This window comes from Triplophysa dalaica, chromosome 20, assembly GCF_015846415.1.
Source record: "Triplophysa dalaica isolate WHDGS20190420 chromosome 20, ASM1584641v1, whole genome shotgun sequence".
NCBI classification, from domain to species: Eukaryota; Metazoa; Chordata; class Actinopteri; order Cypriniformes; family Nemacheilidae; genus Triplophysa; species Triplophysa dalaica.
This window is the reverse complement of record NC_079561.1, coordinates 20,952,803-20,973,737: the sequence shown is the minus strand read 5'-3', so window position 1 is coordinate 20,973,737 and position 20,935 is coordinate 20,952,803. Positions and strand designations below refer to the sequence as shown.

The 20,935-nt window shown below is 44.5% G+C and overlaps 3 protein-coding genes across 4 annotated transcripts in view; 2 read left to right on the top strand and 1 right to left on the bottom strand.

Annotated features, from left to right (window-relative positions):
* corin (corin, serine peptidase) overlaps positions 1-3,413 on the top strand; it is a 50,464-nt gene extending 47,051 nt beyond the window's left edge. For both annotated transcript variants that reach the window (XM_056733336.1, XM_056733335.1), the window contains 3 exons: positions 1,741-2,012; positions 2,309-2,442; positions 2,517-3,413. In XM_056733336.1, coding sequence (XP_056589314.1) covers positions 1,741-2,012; positions 2,309-2,442; positions 2,517-2,699 — 589 coding nt within the window. In that variant the 3' untranslated portion in view covers positions 2,700-3,413. The remainder of the gene's footprint in view (positions 1-1,740; positions 2,013-2,308; positions 2,443-2,516) is intronic.
* A 2,855-nt stretch (positions 3,414-6,268) lies between these two features.
* On the top strand, positions 6,269-15,617 carry LOC130409249 (neuromedin-K receptor). Its single transcript, XM_056733112.1, has 5 exons — positions 6,269-6,735; positions 13,389-13,577; positions 13,677-13,827; positions 14,169-14,365; positions 15,215-15,617. The coding sequence occupies exons 1-5, from the start codon at positions 6,281-6,283 to the stop codon at positions 15,450-15,452; spliced, it is 1,230 nt and encodes a 409-aa protein (XP_056589090.1). The 5' UTR covers positions 6,269-6,280; the 3' UTR covers positions 15,453-15,617.
* Positions 15,618-15,770: 153 nt separating this feature from the next.
* LOC130409824 (mucin-7-like) lies at positions 15,771-17,346 on the bottom strand. Its single transcript, XM_056734051.1, has one exon. The coding sequence runs from the start codon at positions 16,896-16,898 to the stop codon at positions 16,284-16,286; it is 615 nt and encodes a 204-aa protein (XP_056590029.1). The 5' UTR covers positions 16,899-17,346; the 3' UTR covers positions 15,771-16,283.
* Between the last annotated feature and the right edge of the window lie 3,589 nt (positions 17,347-20,935).

Sequence of the window (20,935 nt, the reverse complement as noted above, 5' to 3'; positions counted from 1 at the left end):
ACTCACACACCAGACACTCACACACCAGACACTCACACACCAGACACTCACACACGAGACACTCACACACCAGACACTCACACACCAGACACTCACACACCAGACACTAACACACCAGACACTCACACACGAGACACTCACACACAAGACACTCACACACCAGACACTAACACACCAGACACTCACAGACCAGACACTCACACACGAGACACTCACACACCAGACACTCACACACCAGACACTCACACACGAGACACTCACACACGAGACACTCACACACGAGACACTCACAGACCAGACACTCACACACGAGACACTCACACACCAGACACTAACACACCAGACACTCACAGACCAGACACTCACACACCAGACACTCACACACCAGACACTAACACACCAGACACTCACAGACCAGACACTCACACACGAGACACTCACACACCAGACACTCACACACCAGACACTCACACACGAGACACTCACACACGAGACACTCACACACGAGACACTCACACACCAGACACTCACACACCAGACACTCACACACCAGACACTCACACACCAGACACTCACACACCAGACACTCACACACGAGACACTCACACACCAGACACTCACACACCAGACACTCACACACGAGACACTCACACACGAGACACTCACACACCAGACACTCACACACCAGACACTCACACACCAGACACTCACACACCAGACACTCACACACCAGACACTAACACACCAGACACTAACAGACCAGACACTCACACACCAGACACTCACAGACCAGACACTCACAGACCAGACACTCACAGACCAGACACTCACACACCAGACACTCACACACGAGACACTCACACACCAGACACTCACACACCAGACACTCACACACCAGACACTAACACACCAGACACTCACAGACGAGACACTCACAGACGAGACACTCACACACGAGACACTCACACACGAGACACTCACACACCAGACACTCACACACCAGACACTCACACACCAGACACTCACACACGAGACACTCACACACCAGACACTCACACACGAGACACTCACACACGAGACACTCACACACCAGACACTCACAGACCAGACACTCACACACCAGACACTCACACACCAGACACTCACACACCAGACACTCACACACCAGACACTCACACACCAGACACTCACACACCAGACACTCACACACCAGACACTCACACACCAGACACTCACACACCAGACACTCACACACCAGACACTCACACACCAGACACTCACACACCAGACACTCACACACCAGACACTCACACACCAGACACTCACACACCAGACTCTCACACACCAGACACTCACACACCAGACACTCACACACCAGACACTCACACACCAGACTCTCACACACCAGACACTCACACACCAGACACTCACACACCAGACACTCACACACCAGACACTCACACACGAGACACTCACACAAGAGACACTCACACAAGAGACACTCACACAAGAGACACTCACACACCAGACACTCACACACCAGACATCACACACCAGACACTCACACACCAGACACTCACACACCAGACACTCACACACCAGACATCACACTCGTAAACAGACACACAGAAGTGAAGTGAGCATCATGGAAACATTCAGGTTTACTGTAACAAATACCCATGAGCAGAAAAGTGAGGTATGACGGCACATCTAATGTCTACTGTTATGGTGTGTGTCCAGACGGGAGAGTGCAGACGTGTGGAAAGTTGTTCTTGGGATTAATAATCTGGATCACCCTTCTCCATACATGCAAACACGCCAAGTGAAGAGCATCATCGTTCACTCGAGATACAACCGGGCGGTTGTGGACTACGACATCAGTGTGTTGGAGCTGGAGTCCGAGGTGGAAGTGACCAGTTACGTGCGACCCATCTGTCTACCCGACCGCGATCAGCTGCCCAAACCCGACAAATACTGCCACATAACAGGCTGGGGTCACGTGGGGAACAGAAGTGAGTGTGACATCATACTGTACAGCAGCTGTAAGAACATAACACCACCTCTGACACTTATTATTGCTCATTGATGCAACGGTTCATGGCCTCTCATGTGAGCGTCAGTGTTGAATAGAAGTGTCTACTAGATTGATAAACAAACATCATGGTTTCTGTAGTAAGACCAGGGTTTGTTTTTGTAATCGTAAGAAGAGGTTGTGTTCATGGATGGATACGATGCTTACGGATGCCTTAGGTAACGTGGTAACATCAGGCGACATGTACATGTGTTGTCTTTGTTCACTGTGTTTCAGTGCCCTTTAAGCTACAAGAGGGTGAGGTGCGCATCATCTCCGTCTCACAGTGTCAGTCTTACTTTGACATGAAGACCATCACATCACGGATGCTGTGTGCCGGATACGAGGCGGGAACCATCGACTCGTGCATGGTGAGCTGGTGGTGTCCTCACAGTGACCTTGTGCCATATGTGTGTGTGCTCAAACTGTGTGTGTGTGTGTCCAGGGTGACAGTGGAGGACCGTTGGTCTGTGAGGAAGACGATGGACGCTGGTTTCTCTACGGTTTGACCTCCTGGGGCTCTGTGTGTTTCTCTAAGGTCCTGGGCCCCGGCGTCTACGCCAACATCACTCATTTCACCGAGTGGATCGAGAGACAGATTTACCTTCGTACATTTCACCTGCTGTAGGTCAAGCCCCCCCACACACACATAAGCACGTTGGCAAGGAGAAATGTCTTTGTGAACAAAAGAAATGAAGAGCAGTGGAACTAGAGCACTTCATGCTGATGTGTGTTGTGAGCGTGCGGTTACACCCTGTTACTGTAGCTGTTTGCTTGCGTCTATGACTCTGTTGTTGAACTCATTCAGAGTTCAGCTGCGCGCGCGTGTGTGCGTATGTATCAGACCTGTTTCAAAGATCCTGCGACTGCAGCATTGTAATGCAACAGCAGTAACAATAACAAGTTTGTGAGCATTTCACATTCTCACTCCATCACATCTAGAGTCTAAGCTGACAGAAGAAAAGGATGCTGGATGGGTTCAACCTGCTGTAAAAGCAAGACACAGCTGAAAAAACCTTCCTTTCAGATTGTGTTGCTAATGTAAATCTTGTGCTCTTGACACCTGTTTCTTTCATTGTGTTATTCTTTTTTTTTTACATAAAATGAGTGTGTGGGTGTACGTGTGCGCATGGGCGTAAATCTCGATTTAATAGTGGGGGGGACAATACATATAAAATTTCTCAAGAGCAATTTTTGAAGGGGACATAAATAACACAGTCAAAATTGTATTTACTACGACACCAAGCGACAATATGCATCAGGTTTATAGGTGTTTCGTGCAGACTTGCAGTCATATTATAACTGAATTGAAATTGTGAACAATAAAGATTTTTTCCATTTATATATATTTTTTGTCTTTGTTGTGAAGACAGGAACTACCCATGATACTACATGTTGACATTGAGTCACTTTTTAAACACTTTTAAAATGTTATCCTGGTTTATACTGTAACATTGTTTCACAAAGTAAACGTACATCGACATTATTGAGTGGTTGTTACTTTCAGCTGGCTCCGCCAACAAACTTTGTTCATGTTCGTGTACCCAAACAAACTTCAATTCTGTGTTGTAGTCGTTGATGAATCGCCCGAGATTCAGTAAACTGAATGTTTATCTTATCCTTCGCGCACATACTGAACACAATAGATGCTGAGAAAACGATCCTCTCTCACTGAATGAAAGCTGAGCACCTTTAGTAGACGATAGATAAAGTGCCAACATCACAAAACTGTAACCGGTATGTTCGCGGCTGTGTGACTTGAATGGCGGGATCGGTGGCTAAGTGTGGCGGTTAATGTTCACATCATGACAGGTCGCTTAAAATATAACAATGAATGAGAAACGGCTTCGGTGTGTTAGTTGCAGTGTGTGACGTCCTATGTAACAAGCTAACGTTAACTAGCTAAGTAACGTTTTAATCGCTAACATAGCAGATTCATGGAAAATACATCGTTAATCAGCATTTTTTTGAAACAACTAATTTATTAATGAATCAGCATGAACTACATTAAAGAGAATCACTTCATTTAAAGTGAATAAAATATCCTTCTTACTGGAGTTCAACAACCACTGATGGACTGAGTTCATACCCAGGGTTGCCAGGTCCGAGAAATATTTCCAGCCCAATAACCCCTCAAAACCCGCCGAAAAGGAATAAAAACTAGCCCAATTTTTTCCCTCTTTCAAATCAAAGTTTACAACTGCCTGAAGACGTTTCTATTGGCATATTTTTTATCTGAATGGTTTCCTATGTATTGTATATATTGTTTTGTTCTGTTGAATACAAAATAAGTTTTAGGATATTTAGGAAAGCAAACAAATCTGGGTCACGTTTAACTACCATTTATTTTTTCCTGCTATGGTAGTCAATGATGCCAAAGAATTTGCAGCAGCTAACATTCTAGCAAATATCGTTGTGTTCAACCGATCAAATACATTTATACAGGTTTAGATACAAGTAGTTTCATAACAGAATTTTCATTTTTGGGTGGAGTGTCCCTTTAAAAATATCCCACGTGCACGTAAATGGACGAGAAACATGTTTTCTCTTCGTAAGACATGCAGAAACTTGGTTAAGAAATAAACATGGATACATTCATTGCGTAATGTAAAATCTGTTAAAGCGCGTCAATGATTTAGTTGTTCTAGACTGCGTATAGCGCTGATCAAACGTGATATTTGGCAGCCGGAAGAATCAAGTGTTGTACACTCACGAGTGATTTCTTTCATTGTGCAACGTGACATTCACCTGATGAAAGATTGTTAAAAACATAATTCGGATGTACTGTGTCTAATACCACCGCTAATTTTTCCTCTTTGGTTGAGCTGAGCTCCCGCGTCCCTCCATGTACTGTAGCCTGCATGTCAGACTCGTTCTCCACACTTTTAAGACCGGGCCGGTCCTTGAGTTGGCAGGTATTCATTCGGAGTGTGAATATACATTAAGAAACTCATCAATAAACATTTATCCTTAGAATATAAATAAACATTTTGGCGGCCGCGGAACATTATGAAAGTAGCCCAAAAATCCGCAACCTGCGGCTCCATAATTTTTCCCGCACTTGCATTCTCAAAATAGCCCAATTGTGCGGGAAAACCGCGTACCTGGCAACACTGTTCATACCTGACTGAATGTGTTGCGCAATGCGCAGGTGAGATTAACGTGGATAGCAGGCATTGGGCCAAACCATTGTGAGAGGCAGGGGGAACTCAACAGTTTCTAAATTTAAAACGCATTTTTGCTTTTGTATTTTCTACTCATTACACAATTAGATTAGATTAACACCAATATATTTATGACAATAGCGAACTTAATTGATCGAGGAGGGGACAACTCTCGGATAGAGGGGGACATGTCCCCTCCGTCCCCCCCGGGATTTACGCCTATGCGTGTGCGTGTGTGTTGACTCTACACTTTAGTGCAACATTCCTTGTTTGTTTATTTTTTTTAAGAATATTTTTCTACAGATTTTGTGCACATAAAGCAGTAAATCTGAACCTGATATACTTTAATGGAATGTAAAAACAGTTTCTGTCATTTCTTTATAAATGCACATTAAAGATTTCTATACATTACAATCGTTCTTTCTTTCTTACACCTGTTCGTCAGAAGAGGGAGACACCGCCTCTGTTCTTTCAATGGAAGACGGAGGAAAAGGACGGAAATCATAACTGAGAGTGGAGACAATATTTAATATTCACACATGTTTACCTATATGAAATAATAATCCCCACGTATTACATGTGTTAAACCGATCATAACCCTACTATAAAAATCATTTATTCCTCCTGTCATTTTAACCCTTATTTTAAAGTTTCATCTTCAGAACACAAAATATTTTTTTAACGATGCGGAGCATTAACCAACACTGAACACCGTGGACTTCCACAAAATCACAGAGACATTTCTCAAAATATCATCTGTTGTTTTCCAATGAAGAAATACTCGCATGCAGATTTACAAACACGTGAGGGGAATAATTCATCCGTGTTCATTTTTAGATGAACAATCAACAAATATAACGTTTTTATATAATAAAAGTTTGTATTATTCGATTTTTTTATTTTTTCATGAATATGTTTAAATCTGTTCTATATATATTTTAAAAGGTAGAAATCGGGTCAGTCGTTACCTGATAATCTTACTCTTCTTCACGTGATTTATTGACTCTGTCTGGCGTTAGTTGGGGGCGGGGGAGGGGGTTAGTAGATGGGTGTCACTTATTTAGGCACAGTGAACACACTTTACATGCGCACATGCAACTGCTCCGGTGTGCAGACAGACAGACAGACATACAGACAGACAGTAATGTCCTCATCAAATAATGTTTCAAACTCCACCAACAGGTTCGCGCAGCCTCCGTGGCGCGTGGCGCTCTGGTCGCTCGCGTACGCGTTGGTTCTGCTCGTGGCCGTGACGGGAAACCTGATCGTTATCTGGATCATTGTCGCACACAAGCGGATGAGAACGGTCACCAACTACTTTCTGCTTAATCTGGCGGTGTCGGACGTGTCCGTGGCCGCTCTCAACGCGCTCGTGAACTTCGTGTACGCGGCGCACGGCGACTGGTACTTTGGAGATGCGTATTGCCGCTTCCAAAACTTCTACCCGGTGGCTGCGGTGTTCGCGAGCATCTACTCGATGAGCGCCATCGCCTTAGACAGGTGACACACACACACACACACACACACACACACACACACACATCGCCTTAGACAGGTGACACACACACACACACACACACACACACACATCGCCTTAGACAGGTGACACACACACACACACACACACACACACACACACACACACATCGCCTTAGACAGGTGACACACACACACACACACACACATCGCCTTAGACAGGTGACACACACACACACACACACACACACACACATCGCCTTAGACAGGTGACACACACACACACACACACACATCGCCTTAGACAGGTGACAGGTGACACACACACACACACACACATATCGCCTTAGACAGGTGACACACACACACACACACATCGCCTTAGACAGGTGACAGGTGACACACACACACACACACACACACATATCGCCTTAGACAGGTGACACACACACACACACACACACACACACACACACACACACATCGCCTTAGACAGGTGACACACACACACACACACACACACACACATCGCCTTAGACAGGTGACACACACACACACACACACACACACATCGCCTTAGACAGGTGACACACACACACACACACACACACACACACATCGCCTTAGACAGGTGACACACACACACACACACACACACACACACACACATCGCCTTAGACAGGTGACACACACACACACACACACACACACACACACATCGCCTTAGACAGGTGACACACACACCCACACACACACATCGCCTTAGACAGGTGACACACACACACACACACACACACACATCGCCTTAGACAGGTGACACACACACACACACATCGCCTTAGACAGGTGACACACACACACACACACACACACATCGCCTTAGACAGGTGACACACACACACATCGCCTTAGACAGGTGACACACACACACACACACACACACACACACATCGCCTTAGACAGGTGACACACACACACACACACACATCGCCTTAGACAGGTGACACACACACACACACACACACACACACACACATCGCCTTAGACAGGTGACACACACACACACACACACACACACACACATCGCCTTAGACAGGTGACACACACACACACACATCGCCTTAGACAGGTGACAGGTGACACACACACACACACACACACACACACACACACATATCGCCTTAGACAGGTGACACACACACACACACATCGCCTTAGACAGGTGACAGGTGACACACACACACACACACACATATCGCCTTAGACAGGTGACACACACACACACATCGCCTTAGACAGGTGACACACACACACACACATCGCCTTAGACAGGTGACACACACACACACACACACATCGCCTTAGACAGGTGACACACACACACACACACACACACATCGCGTTAGACAGGTGACACACACACACACACATCGCCTGAGACAGGTGACACACACACACATCGCCTTAGACAGGTGACACACACACACACACACATCGCCTTAGACAGGTGACAGGTGACACACACACACACACACACACACACACACACATATCGCCTTAGACAGGTGACACACACACACACACACATCGCCTTAGACAGGTGACACACACACACACACATCGCCTTAGACAGGTGACACACACACACACACACACACACACACACATCGCCTTAAACAGGTGACACACACACACATACACACATATCGCCTTAAACAGGTGACACACACACACACACATATCGCCTTAGACAGGTGACAGGTGACACACACACACATATCGCCTTAGACAGGTGACACACACACATCGCCTTAGACAGGTGACACACACACACACACACACACACACACACATCGCCTTAGACAGGTGACACACACACACACACATAGCCTTAGACAGGTGACACACACACACACACACACACACACATCGCCTTAGACAGGTGACACACACACACACACACACATCGCCTTAGACAGGTGACACACACATCGCCTTAGACAGGTGACACACACACACACACACACATCGCCTTAGACAGGTGACACACACACACACACACACACACATCGCCTTAGACAGGTGACACACACACACACACACATCGCCTTAGACAGGTGACACACACACACACACACACATCGCCTTAGACAGGTGACACACACACACACACACACACACATCGCCTTAGACAGGTGACACACACACACACACACACACACACACACATCGCCTTAGACAGGTGACACACACACACATCGCCTTAGACAGGTGACACACACACACACACACACACACATCGCCTTAGACAGGTGACACACACACACACACATCGCCTTAGACAGGTGACACACACACACACACACACACACACACACATCGCCTTAGACAGGTGACACACACACACACACACACACACACATCGCCTTAGACAGGTGACACACACACACACACATCGCCTTAGACAGGTGACACACACACACACACACACACACACACACATCGCCTTAGACAGGTGACACACACACACATCGCCTTAGACAGGTGACACACACACACACACACACACACACACACACATCGCCTTAGACAGGTGACACACACACACACACACATCGCCTTAGACAGGTGACACACACACACACACACACACATCGCCTTAGACAGGTGACACACACACACACACACACACACACATCGCCTTAGACAGGTGACACACACACACACACATCGCCTTAGACAGGTGACAGGTGACACACACACACACACACACACACACACATATCGCCTTAGACAGGTGACAGGTGACACACACACACACACACACACACACATATCGCCTTAGACAGGTGACACACACACACACACATCGCCTTAGACAGGTGACACACACACACACACATCGCCTTAGACAGGTGACAGGTGTGTGTGTGTGTGTGTGTCACCTGTCTAAGGCGATGTGTGTGTGTGTGTGTGTGTGTGTGTGTCACCTGTCTAAGGCGATGTGTGTGTGTGTGTGTGTGTGTGTCACCTGTCTAAGGCGATGTGTGTGTGTGTGTGTGTGTGTGTGTGTCACCTGTCTAAGGCGATATGTGTGTGTGTGTGTGTGTGTGTGTCACCTGTCACCTGTCTAAGGCGATGTGTGTGTGTGTGTCACCTGTCTAAGGCGATATGTGTGTGTGTGTGTGTGTGTGTGTCACCTGTCACCTGTCTAAGGCGATGTGTGTGTGTGTGTGTGTGTGTCACCTGTCTAAGGCGATGTGTGTGTGTGTGTGTGTTTGTGTGTCACCTGTCTAAGGCGATGTGTGTGTGTGTGTGTGTCACCTGTCTAAGGCGATGTGTGTGTGTGTGTGTGTGTGTGTCACCTGTCTAAGGCGATGTGTGTGTGTGTGTGTGTGTGTGTGTGTCACCTGTCTAAGGCGATGTGTGTGTGTGTGTGTGTGTCACCTGTCTAAGGCGATGTGTTTGTGTGTGTGTGTGTGTGTGTGTGTGTCACCTGTCTAAGGCGATGGCGCTCATCGAGTAGATGCTCGCGAACACCGCAGCCACCGGGTAGAAGTTTTGGAAGCGGCAATACGCATCTCCAAAGTACCAGTCGCCGTGCGACACACACACACATCGCCTTAGACAGGTGACACACACACACATCGCCTTAGACAGGTGACACACACACACACACACATCGCCTTAGACAGGTGACAGGTGACACACACACACACACACACACATATCGCCTTAGACAGGTGACACACACACACACACATCGCCTTAGACAGGTGACACACACACACACACACACACATCGCCTTAAACAGGTGACACACACACATACACATAGCCTTAGACAGGTGACACACACACACACACACACACACACATCGCCTTAGACAGGTGACACACACACACACACACACATCGCCTTAGACAGGTGACACACACATCGCCTTAGACAGGTGACACACACACACACACACACATCGCCTTAGACAGGTGACACACACACACACACACACACACATCGCCTTAGACAGGTGACACACACACACACACACATCGCCTTAGACAGGTGACACACACACACACACACACATCGCCTTAGACAGGTGACACACACACACACACACACACACACATCGCCTTAGACAGGTGACACACACACACACACACACACACACACACACATCGCCTTAGACAGGTGACACACACACACATCGCCTTAGACAGGTGACACACACACACACACACACACACATCGCCTTAGACAGGTGACACACACACACACACATCGCCTTAGACAGGTGACACACACACACACACACACACACACACACATCGCCTTAGACAGGTGACACACACACACACACACACACACACATCGCCTTAGACAGGTGACACACACACACACACATCGCCTTAGACAGGTGACACACACACACACACACACACACACACACATCGCCTTAGACAGGTGACACACACACACATCGCCTTAGACAGGTGACACACACACACACACACACACACACACACACACATCGCCTTAGACAGGTGACACACACACACACACACATCGCCTTAGACAGGTGACACACACACACACACACACACATCGCCTTAGACAGGTGACACACACACACACACACACACACACATCGCCTTAGACAGGTGACACACACACACACACATCGCCTTAGACAGGTGACAGGTGACACACACACACACACACACACACACACACATATCGCCTTAGACAGGTGACAGGTGACACACACACACACACACACACACACATATCGCCTTAGACAGGTGACACACACACACACACATCGCCTTAGACAGGTGACACACACACACACACATCGCCTTAGACAGGTGACAGGTGTGTGTGTGTGTGTGTGTCACCTGTCTAAGGCGATGTGTGTGTGTGTGTGTGTGTGTGTGTGTCACCTGTCTAAGGCGATGTGTGTGTGTGTGTGTGTGTGTGTCACCTGTCTAAGGCGATGTGTGTGTGTGTGTGTGTGTGTGTGTGTCACCTGTCTAAGGCGATATGTGTGTGTGTGTGTGTGTGTGTGTCACCTGTCACCTGTCTAAGGCGATGTGTGTGTGTGTGTCACCTGTCTAAGGCGATATGTGTGTGTGTGTGTGTGTGTCACCTGTCACCTGTCTAAGGCGATGTGTGTGTGTGTGTGTGTGTGTCACCTGTCTAAGGCGATGTGTGTGTGTGTGTGTGTTTGTGTGTCACCTGTCTAAGGCGATGTGTGTGTGTGTGTGTGTCACCTGTCTAAGGCGATGTGTGTGTGTGTGTGTGTGTGTGTCACCTGTCTAAGGCGATGTGTGTGTGTGTGTGTGTGTGTGTGTGTCACCTGTCTAAGGCGATGTGTGTGTGTGTGTGTGTGTCACCTGTCTAAGGCGATGTGTTTGTGTGTGTGTGTGTGTGTGTGTGTGTCACCTGTCTAAGGCGATGGCGCTCATCGAGTAGATGCTCGCGAACACCGCAGCCACCGGGTAGAAGTTTTGGAAGCGGCAATACGCATCTCCAAAGTACCAGTCGCCGTGCGACACACACACACATCGCCTTAGACAGGTGACACACACACACATCGCCTTAGACAGGTGACACACACACACACACACATCGCCTTAGACAGGTGACAGGTGACACACACACACACACACACACATATCGCCTTAGACAGGTGACACACACACACACACATCGCCTTAGACAGGTGACACACACACACACACACACACATCGCCTTAAACAGGTGACACACACACATACACACATATCGCCTTAAACAGGTGACACACACACACACACACACATATCGCCTTAGACAGGTGACAGGTGACACACACACATCGCCTTAGACAGGTGACACACACACACACACACACACACACATCGCCTTAGACAGGTGACACACACACACACACATAGCCTTAGACAGGTGACACACACACACACACACACATCGCCTTAGACAGGTGACACACACACACACACACACACATCGCCTTAGACAGGTGACACACACATCGCCTTAGACAGGTGACACACACACACACACACACACACATCGCCTTAGACAGGTGACACACACACACACACACACACATCGCCTTAGACAGGTGACACACACACACACACACACATCGCCTTAGACAGGTGACACACACACACACACACACACATCGCCTTAGACAGGTGACACACACACACACACACACACATCGCCTTAGACAGGTGACACACACACACACACACACATCGCCTTAGACAGGTGACACACACACACACACACACACACATCGCCTTAGACAGGTGACACACACACACACACACATCGCCTTAGACAGGTGACACACACACACACACACACATCGCCTTAGACAGGTGACACACACACACACACACACACACACACACACACATCGCCTTAGACAGGTGACACACACACACACACACACATCGCCTTAGACAGGTGACACACACACATCTTATAAATGAAACATATAAAAGTATAAGAACTGAAATACAACACAAAAGTGTGTTTGAGTTAGAATTCCATCACCTCTCTTAAGAAACTCAAATCTTAAGATCTCTCGATGTGATTCCAGTACTTCCTGTCTCACCATGCAGCTAATGCTGATGTCACTTCCTCTTCGTTCAGGTACATTGCTATCATCCACCCGCTGAAGCCCCGCCTCTCTGCAACATCCACCAAATGTGTGATTGTGTTGGTGTGGAGTCTGGCCGTGACGCTGGCGTTTCCTCTGTGTTATTACTCCACCACTCGAGTGATTCCACACCGCACGCTGTGTTACGTGGCCTGGCCGAGACCCTCGCACAACTCCTTCATGTGAGAAGGAAAGCTTTGGCTTATTGTTATGGTGTGTGTGTGTTTTGTGAATTGCTTAACATGTATGAGACTCAAGCTATCCTGCGTGTGTGTGTTCAGGTATCATGTGATCGTGGCAGCGCTGGTTTATGTTCTGCCTTTGGCTGTGATGGCCGTCACTTATACCAGGGTCGGACTCACTCTTTGGGGGGGTGAAATTCCGGGAAATTCCTCAGAAAATTTCCAGGATCATCTTCAGGCAAAGAGAAAGGTGCTCGCTCAGAAGTTCACACTGATGAAGAAAAGAGCTCATAGCTATAGAGAGTCAGGAGTTAAACTGTGCTGATATACTGAAGCTTCATCTCTCATGTGTTACTGCTTGAGTCTGTCAGCACGAGCTGTTCATTCATCACTTTGCCTGGTTGTGTGTGTGTGTGTGTAGATCTCTGTTTGTGTCTGTTTGTGTCTAGGTTTTTTTAGTTCTCAGCTTTTGTTTCAGACTCATTAAACTGAACCATTTTATGAAGTGAAGGCACATTGTTCTGCCACACGTTACATGGTCACTTTGGAAGTGAATGCAAGCTGAATGGAAATGTATGTTTGTGTTTTAAGGTTGTGAAGATGATGGTGATTGTGGTTGTGACATTTGCCTTGTGTTGGTTTCCATATCACGCGTATTTCATCACGACGGGTCTGAAGCGCGAGCTTAATAAATGGAAGTGGATCCAGCAGATTTATCTGTCTGTGCTGTGGCTCTCCATGAGTTCCTCAATGTACAACCCCATCATCTACTACTGCCTGAACAGCAGGTAACACACACACAGCATGGATCTATTAAATGGGTTTATTGGGGGACTGTCATGTTTTGTTTAGTACTTTGTGTTTTCTGGTGAATATTTCAAGGTTATGTTAGAACAGTTAAGTGAGAATACACTCAGCATCACTGATCTGCATCAGTGTTTCCACAGATCTTCACATGGGAAGCAAATAATGTGTTTCATTTTTTCTTCATTCTGAAAGTCGTTTATCCACGCTGTAGTTCAACTGGAAGAGCACGGTGTGAGCAGCGCAATGGTCATGGGTTTGAACCCCAATGAAAATTGCACATGTTAATGTACTTCAATGAACTGTTACAGACTGTTAAATGCATGAAGGTTCAGGTTTTATAACAGTTTAAGTGGATAATAATGCTGCATTACTGCTTTTTATCTGTTTCTGATTTTTTTTTATTTTTTTTAGCATTAGTGCATTCGTTTGCTCTAATGGATTTTTGTTGCATTTGTGTTGCCTTACTGTGCTTGTTTCTGCTTCATTTGTTTCTACTGCATTACATTTTTTTGCATTAGTCTTTTCTGTTGCGTTGGAGCATTTATTTATTTTACGATACTGTGTTTATTCCTGCTGCATGATTGCGATTGGTTCTGTTGCATTACCGCATTTGCTTCTGGTGCATTGTTGCAGTTGTTTTTGCTGTGTTATTGTGTTTGTTTCTTCTGCATTGGTGTGTTTTGCTACATTGGTGCATACGTTTTTGTTGCATTAGTGCATTGGCTTCTGCTGTATAACTTCATTTGTTTCTTCTGCATTAGTAGATTTGTTTTCACTGCGTTACATTTTAGTGCGTTTGCTTCTGTTGCATTATCGTTTATCTGCTGCAGGTTCCGCGCTGGGTTCAAGCAGGTCTTCCGCTGGTGTCCTTGCATCCAGGTATCAGATTACCAGGCGGAGTTAGAGGTGCAGACGGCACGTTTCCAGCAGAACCGACAGAGCAGTGTGTACACAGTGGCACGAGCAGACTCATGCCCTGAAGCCAGCAGCACTCGACGCAAGAGCTCGTACACCAGTCACCGTGGCGGCATCAATGGTCAACCGCAGTTGAATGCAGATGTTACATAGTCACTAGTTGCTGACCGATATAAGATTTTTTAAGGGCTGATATTGAAGATTATATGCTAAATATAAAGATATCTGCTTTCATCTCACCCCAGTGGAATGACCACATGTTGTGCATTGTGTTTCCATTCTGATTGAATTGTCAAATTAAAAAAGGATAAGTCATTATGTCTTTAGATCTCATTACAGATTCCCGTATTTCCCTATTAACTTTTTGTGTAAAAATACACAGTGGTCTTCCATAGATATCTAAAGATATCAATATATCTTAAACTTCCTTAATCAATATAAAAAAACCTCAAGAGAAGTGACCTAAGACATTTAGTCTTCACTGTAAAGAATGTTGTGAAATTTTCAACCCAATGTTAATCGTTGGATCAAACAGAGATGAACCGAACCCACTGGGTTGTTAAAAATTAACCTATGCTGGCTTATTTTACAGTTTTTCTCAGTTTGGTACATTTCTCTAAACTCAGGTAACAGCTCTCAAAACAGTTAACAGTGATCAGTACACTTGTCCTAAACAGATTGTAAATTCTCCTTCATTTCATACAAATCACAAATCAAAAGCATAATTTTCTCAAAACACTGTGCACAAAAATCCCTGATTTTATCACAGCAGTTTATACAGCCAACCAAATCTTTAATATACCAGGAAAAACATTTGTAACTTTTTAATTGTTCTTCACAAAGATCACAAGGATTTTTGTACCATTTTCAAAACACAACAAACAAAACTCTGGGAATTGTAATAGTCAGTTGCACACCTTGTGATGAGTTAGTAATCCACTCAACACAGAAAAAGCCAATTTCCTAATTGTTCACACAGCTGTCTTACGTTGGAAGAGCTGAAGATGTAGAAGGAAGAGCTGAAGATGTAGAAGGAAGAGCTGAAGATGTAGGAGGAAGAGCTGAAGATGTAGAAGGAAGAGCTGAAGATGTAGAAGGAAGAGCTGAAGATGTAGAAGGAAGAGCTGAAGATGTAGGAGGAAGAGCTGAAGATGTAGGGGGAAGAGCTGAAGATGTTGTAGGAAGAGCTGAAGATGTAGAAGGAAGAGCTGAAGATGTTGTAGGAAGAGCTGAAGATGTAGAAGGAAGAGCTGAAGATGTTGTAGGAAGAGCTAAAGATGTAGAAGGAAGAGCTGAAGATGTTGTAGGAAGAGCTGAAGATGTTGTAGGAAGAGCTGAAGATGTAGGAGGAAGAGCTGAAGATGTAGGAGGAAGAGCTGAAGATGTAGGAGGAAGAGCTGAAGATGTAGGAGGAAGAGCTGAAGATGTAGGAGGAAGAGCTGAAGATGTAGGAGGAAGAGCTGAAGATGTAGGAGGAAGAGCTGAGGATGTAGGAAGAGTAGAAGAGATGGATAGATTGGAGGACAATGGTATAGTGGAAAGAGAAAACAGAAGAAGTGTTTCAAATGAAATCAGAGCCACACTTATTGACCATGTCATAAATCATGGTCTCTCACTGAGAGAAGCTGGCCAGAGAGTTCAGCCCAATATAAACAGATCCACAGTGGCTTCAATTATCCCTACATTTCAGAGGGAAAACCGGTTAGTAACTATATCATTCTACTTTTACAATGAGAGTCCATGTAGTCTTATTTGACAAAGGTCAAGATCTCTACAGTAAATGTTCCTGCTTGTCCAAACCTTTTTCAGAATTGAAGTAAGAAAACATTCAGGTGGACGAACAAGACTTTTTTCAGTTGAACAAGAGCATGCCAATGTTGACTCAGCAATGAAATTCAGCAAAGAATAACACAGGACAATCAACTGGTCCACAATATCCACCAATGCAGTCTCTCCACAATTGACCGTGTTCTAAGAAGAGATGCTATCCGAATGAAGCAAGTATATAAAGTGCCCTTTGAGAGGAACTCTATTAGAGTGAAGGAGTTGCGATTCCAGTTTGTTCAAGTATGTGCAACCCAATTACTGCAATTTTACTGTCAACTCAAAGATATATTTTTCTTGAATTTTAAGTATGTGTCCATAAACTATTCCATGCTACTATATGTGAAAAGATTTAGGCATATCTATGTATACTGCTGCTTCAAAGTGTAAACTCAAACTTCAGCAACAATTTCACAGTAGTATTGACTGCAATCAATGCCATTACTGTAGAACACAAATTTACTATATTTTACCTTGTGTTCTTTTTACTCTAGAGAATCTTGGAGTTGGATAGCAGTGCAGCTCATTATGAGTACCTATATATTGATGAAGCAGGCTTCAATCTTCAAAAAAAAAGGAGAAGAGGGAGAAATGTGATTGGCCATCTTGCTACAGTCAATGTCCCTGGACAACGAGGAGGCAACATCACTCTGTGCAGCAATTACTACAACTGGTGTTGTGGCACACACTGCTGTCTTGGGACCATACAACACAGCAAGGCTACTACATCTTTTAAACCTCCTCAATGAAATCCTCTTTCCGCAAGGTGATCAGGAGCAAATGGTGAGGAATTTTGTAGTTGTTTGGGACAATGTCCAATTCCACAATTGCGAGAGTTGTTTGTGAATCACCCACAATTCAGGATGGTGTTTCTTCCACCATATTCTCCTTTCCTGAATCCAATTGAGGAATTCTTCTGCTCTTGGAGATGGAAAGTACAAGATGGCAACCCTGACAACCAAGTAAGTCTTCTTCAAGCGATGGAAGAGGCCTGTGGAGATATTGGGGCACAAGCATGTCAAGGATGGTTGCAGCATTCAAGGCGTTTTTTCCCACGATGCTTGACTCGTGAAAATATTTTCTGTGATGTTGATGACATTCTCTGGCCAGATGTAATTGAGAGGCATGATCAATAAAATAATTGATTCAATGAATGCAGTACATTTATCACTTTATTTTTTATTTACCTATGTACTTATTTGCACAATATATATTTTTTTATTTGTGTGGGGTGACAACTTATTGTTATACACCTGAACTCCTCATTATAGAACTTAATGAAAAACATGTATTTTCATTTATTTCTTTGTGTATCTTCAGCTGAATTTGTTATAAAATCAACAGAGAACACACATTTTAATAAATGCATTACTAGAATAAAATGTTGTGTTTCATTGTGCAGTGAATACTTAACGGTTTCGCCAGCATGTGTGTTTAGTTTGCTGTGTTAACTGTTTTTAGAGCTGTTACCTGAGTTTAGAGAAATATAACAAAACGATTGAGAAAAACTGTAACTCATTGTAGGGTCAAATATAAACCTTTTGCTGACTTTTGATCCAATGCTGGGTTGTAAATAATCCAGAATTTTTAGAGGGTTGTTTAATAAAAACAATAGAAGAAGGAAGTTTATGGTAAAAAAAAATGAACTTGAATTAGGTACTTGACAAAAACGTTCAACTGCAAGTCAGACTTCAAAGAATCAGACAAACACACACACACAATGAGATTGTAATGACCATAAATGGAGTTGGTGTGTGCTCGGTTAGATAATCTTCACACACACACGCTGGCACTGGCAGAATTTAACATGTAATTCATCACACTTGACACACAGACAGCTCGACTATAAACACCAGCGACAACCATTCCAAACATCCGAACTTTAAAACAAACACTGAGTATGCCAACACACACACACTGAAGACTGTGTTTCTGAGCACCACTGAAATCTCCTCATGAACTTTTTCTCGTAGAGCTACATTCACAAATGCAATGAATAATTTGAGCAATTTTACTCTGAGATCATGAATTATTCCCTTATTTGTAACATCTGGATATGAGAAGCGGGGCCTGTGTGCAGTTTTGAGACATTTTAAGGTTAATTTATGAAATATTAGTCACCATAAACAATTGTGTTTTTATAACATGTGATTCTCTGTTTACAGTTTCATGTATAGTGCTTTTTATCATTTTGCAGCTCAAAAAAACCCATTCTAGCACAAAGCTCTAGAAAGACAAATAATCCTAATGTAATTCTATATGGCTCCTTTTAACATCTGTGACTTTCTCAAAGCATTGTACAATTGAAAAAGAAATGTAAGACATTAATGTATAAACCACAAGCTCAATAAATCACACATACTGTAACCAGTAGAAATGGAAAGTTTTAATAGGCCATATAAAGTGCTTCTGTGATGTCAGCTGGAAGAGAAATACAGTTCTTGGCCTAACAGAAAATACTCTGTGAAGAGTCCGTGATGAGAACACTGGCGTGTTAAATCATCAGTGTTTCATGGACAGGTGTTAACTTCTCATAAGGAATGAACACATCCTTTTCTTTTCCACTTACAGAGGAGGGCATTCATGAATGAACTAATCGTACTACAGTTTTTTACGATTGCTTACACACTAAAATTAAACTTTTCCCACAATTGGCAAAATCTTAAACTCAAGGAGCAAAACACAAGACTAGATTTGCACAACTGTAAACACATTGTCAGCTTCACACAATTTGCAAAACACTAAACACACTTGTATACATCACACAGAAGTATATCATGATGCCACTTCCTTCCAATTCCAAGGCACTGACTGTCAAGGCACACACCTATGAGCCAATCTGATAAACACAGACATCAGGTGCACAAACACACGATTGATAAATTGTAGACACACCAATCAAGTTTACAGTTTTTTCCAACTGCTTACACACAAAATCTTTTCATGTCACATGCTTTTTGAAACCTCTCACTCAAAGTGCAAAACTACACACCAAATCTCCAAAACCATAAGCTATTTCTCAGCCTTTGACTCAGTGTTTATTGCATAATACACTTTTTTCAAAACACTACACACAATTCTCTACCTAAAACACAAAAATCTAACAGGAAGTGATTTGCTTTCCTTTTCCAAACACAACCAATCAAAATGCTACACGTAATCACCAGGTCACACACACACTCCTCACATGTGGAAACACTAATTGCTTAACTGATCACTATCCAATCACTGCTTTATGGTAGTATTGGCCTATAAATAGATCGAAGGTCAGATTACCTGTTTTGAACAATGGATGCCAACAATGGACAGAGAGCAAGAGGAGTAGGAGGAGTAGGAGGAAGAGGAGGAAGAGAAGGAAGAAGAAGAGGAGGAAGAGGAGGAAGAGAAGGAAGAAGAAGAGGAGGAAGAGGGCAAGGGCAAAGAAGAGAAGAGAAGAGAAGGAAGAAGAAGAGGAGGAAGAGGGCGAGGGCAAAGAAGAGAACGAAGGAGAGCAATCTCTGATGAGATTAGGGCAACACTTGTTGATCATGTGATCAACCACGGTTTGACCATGAGAGAGGCTGGAATGAGAGTCCAGCCCAACTTGAGTCGATTTACAGTGGCGTCAATCATTCAAACTTTCAGAAATGAGAACAGGTGTGGAACTATCTAATGACTATTTTTGCTATACAGTTTTTTCCAACTGCTTACACACGTTTTCAAAACTATGTCACCTTTTCTCAAAACTCTACACACAATTCCCAAAACTGCACACACAAAATGCAAAATGCCTCATATCTCCTTCAAAATTTAACACTGCATTCAAAATTCCA

Excerpts from the sequence above, each read along its gene's own strand:
- LOC130409249 (XM_056733112.1), top strand. The coding sequence starts at position 6,281 with ATGGGTGTCACTTATTTAGGCACAGTGAACACACTTTACATGCGCACA. Across the intron at positions 13,828-14,168 it reads ATCTTCAGGCAAAGAGAAAG|GTTGTGAAGATGATGGTGAT; the intron begins GTGCTCGCTCAG and ends TTGTGTTTTAAG. Across the intron at positions 14,366-15,214 it reads TACTACTGCCTGAACAGCAG|GTTCCGCGCTGGGTTCAAGC; the intron begins GTAACACACACA and ends TATCTGCTGCAG.
- LOC130409824 (XM_056734051.1), bottom strand. The coding sequence starts at position 16,898 with ATGACATGGTCAATAAGTGTGGCTCTGATTTCATTTGAAACACTTCTT.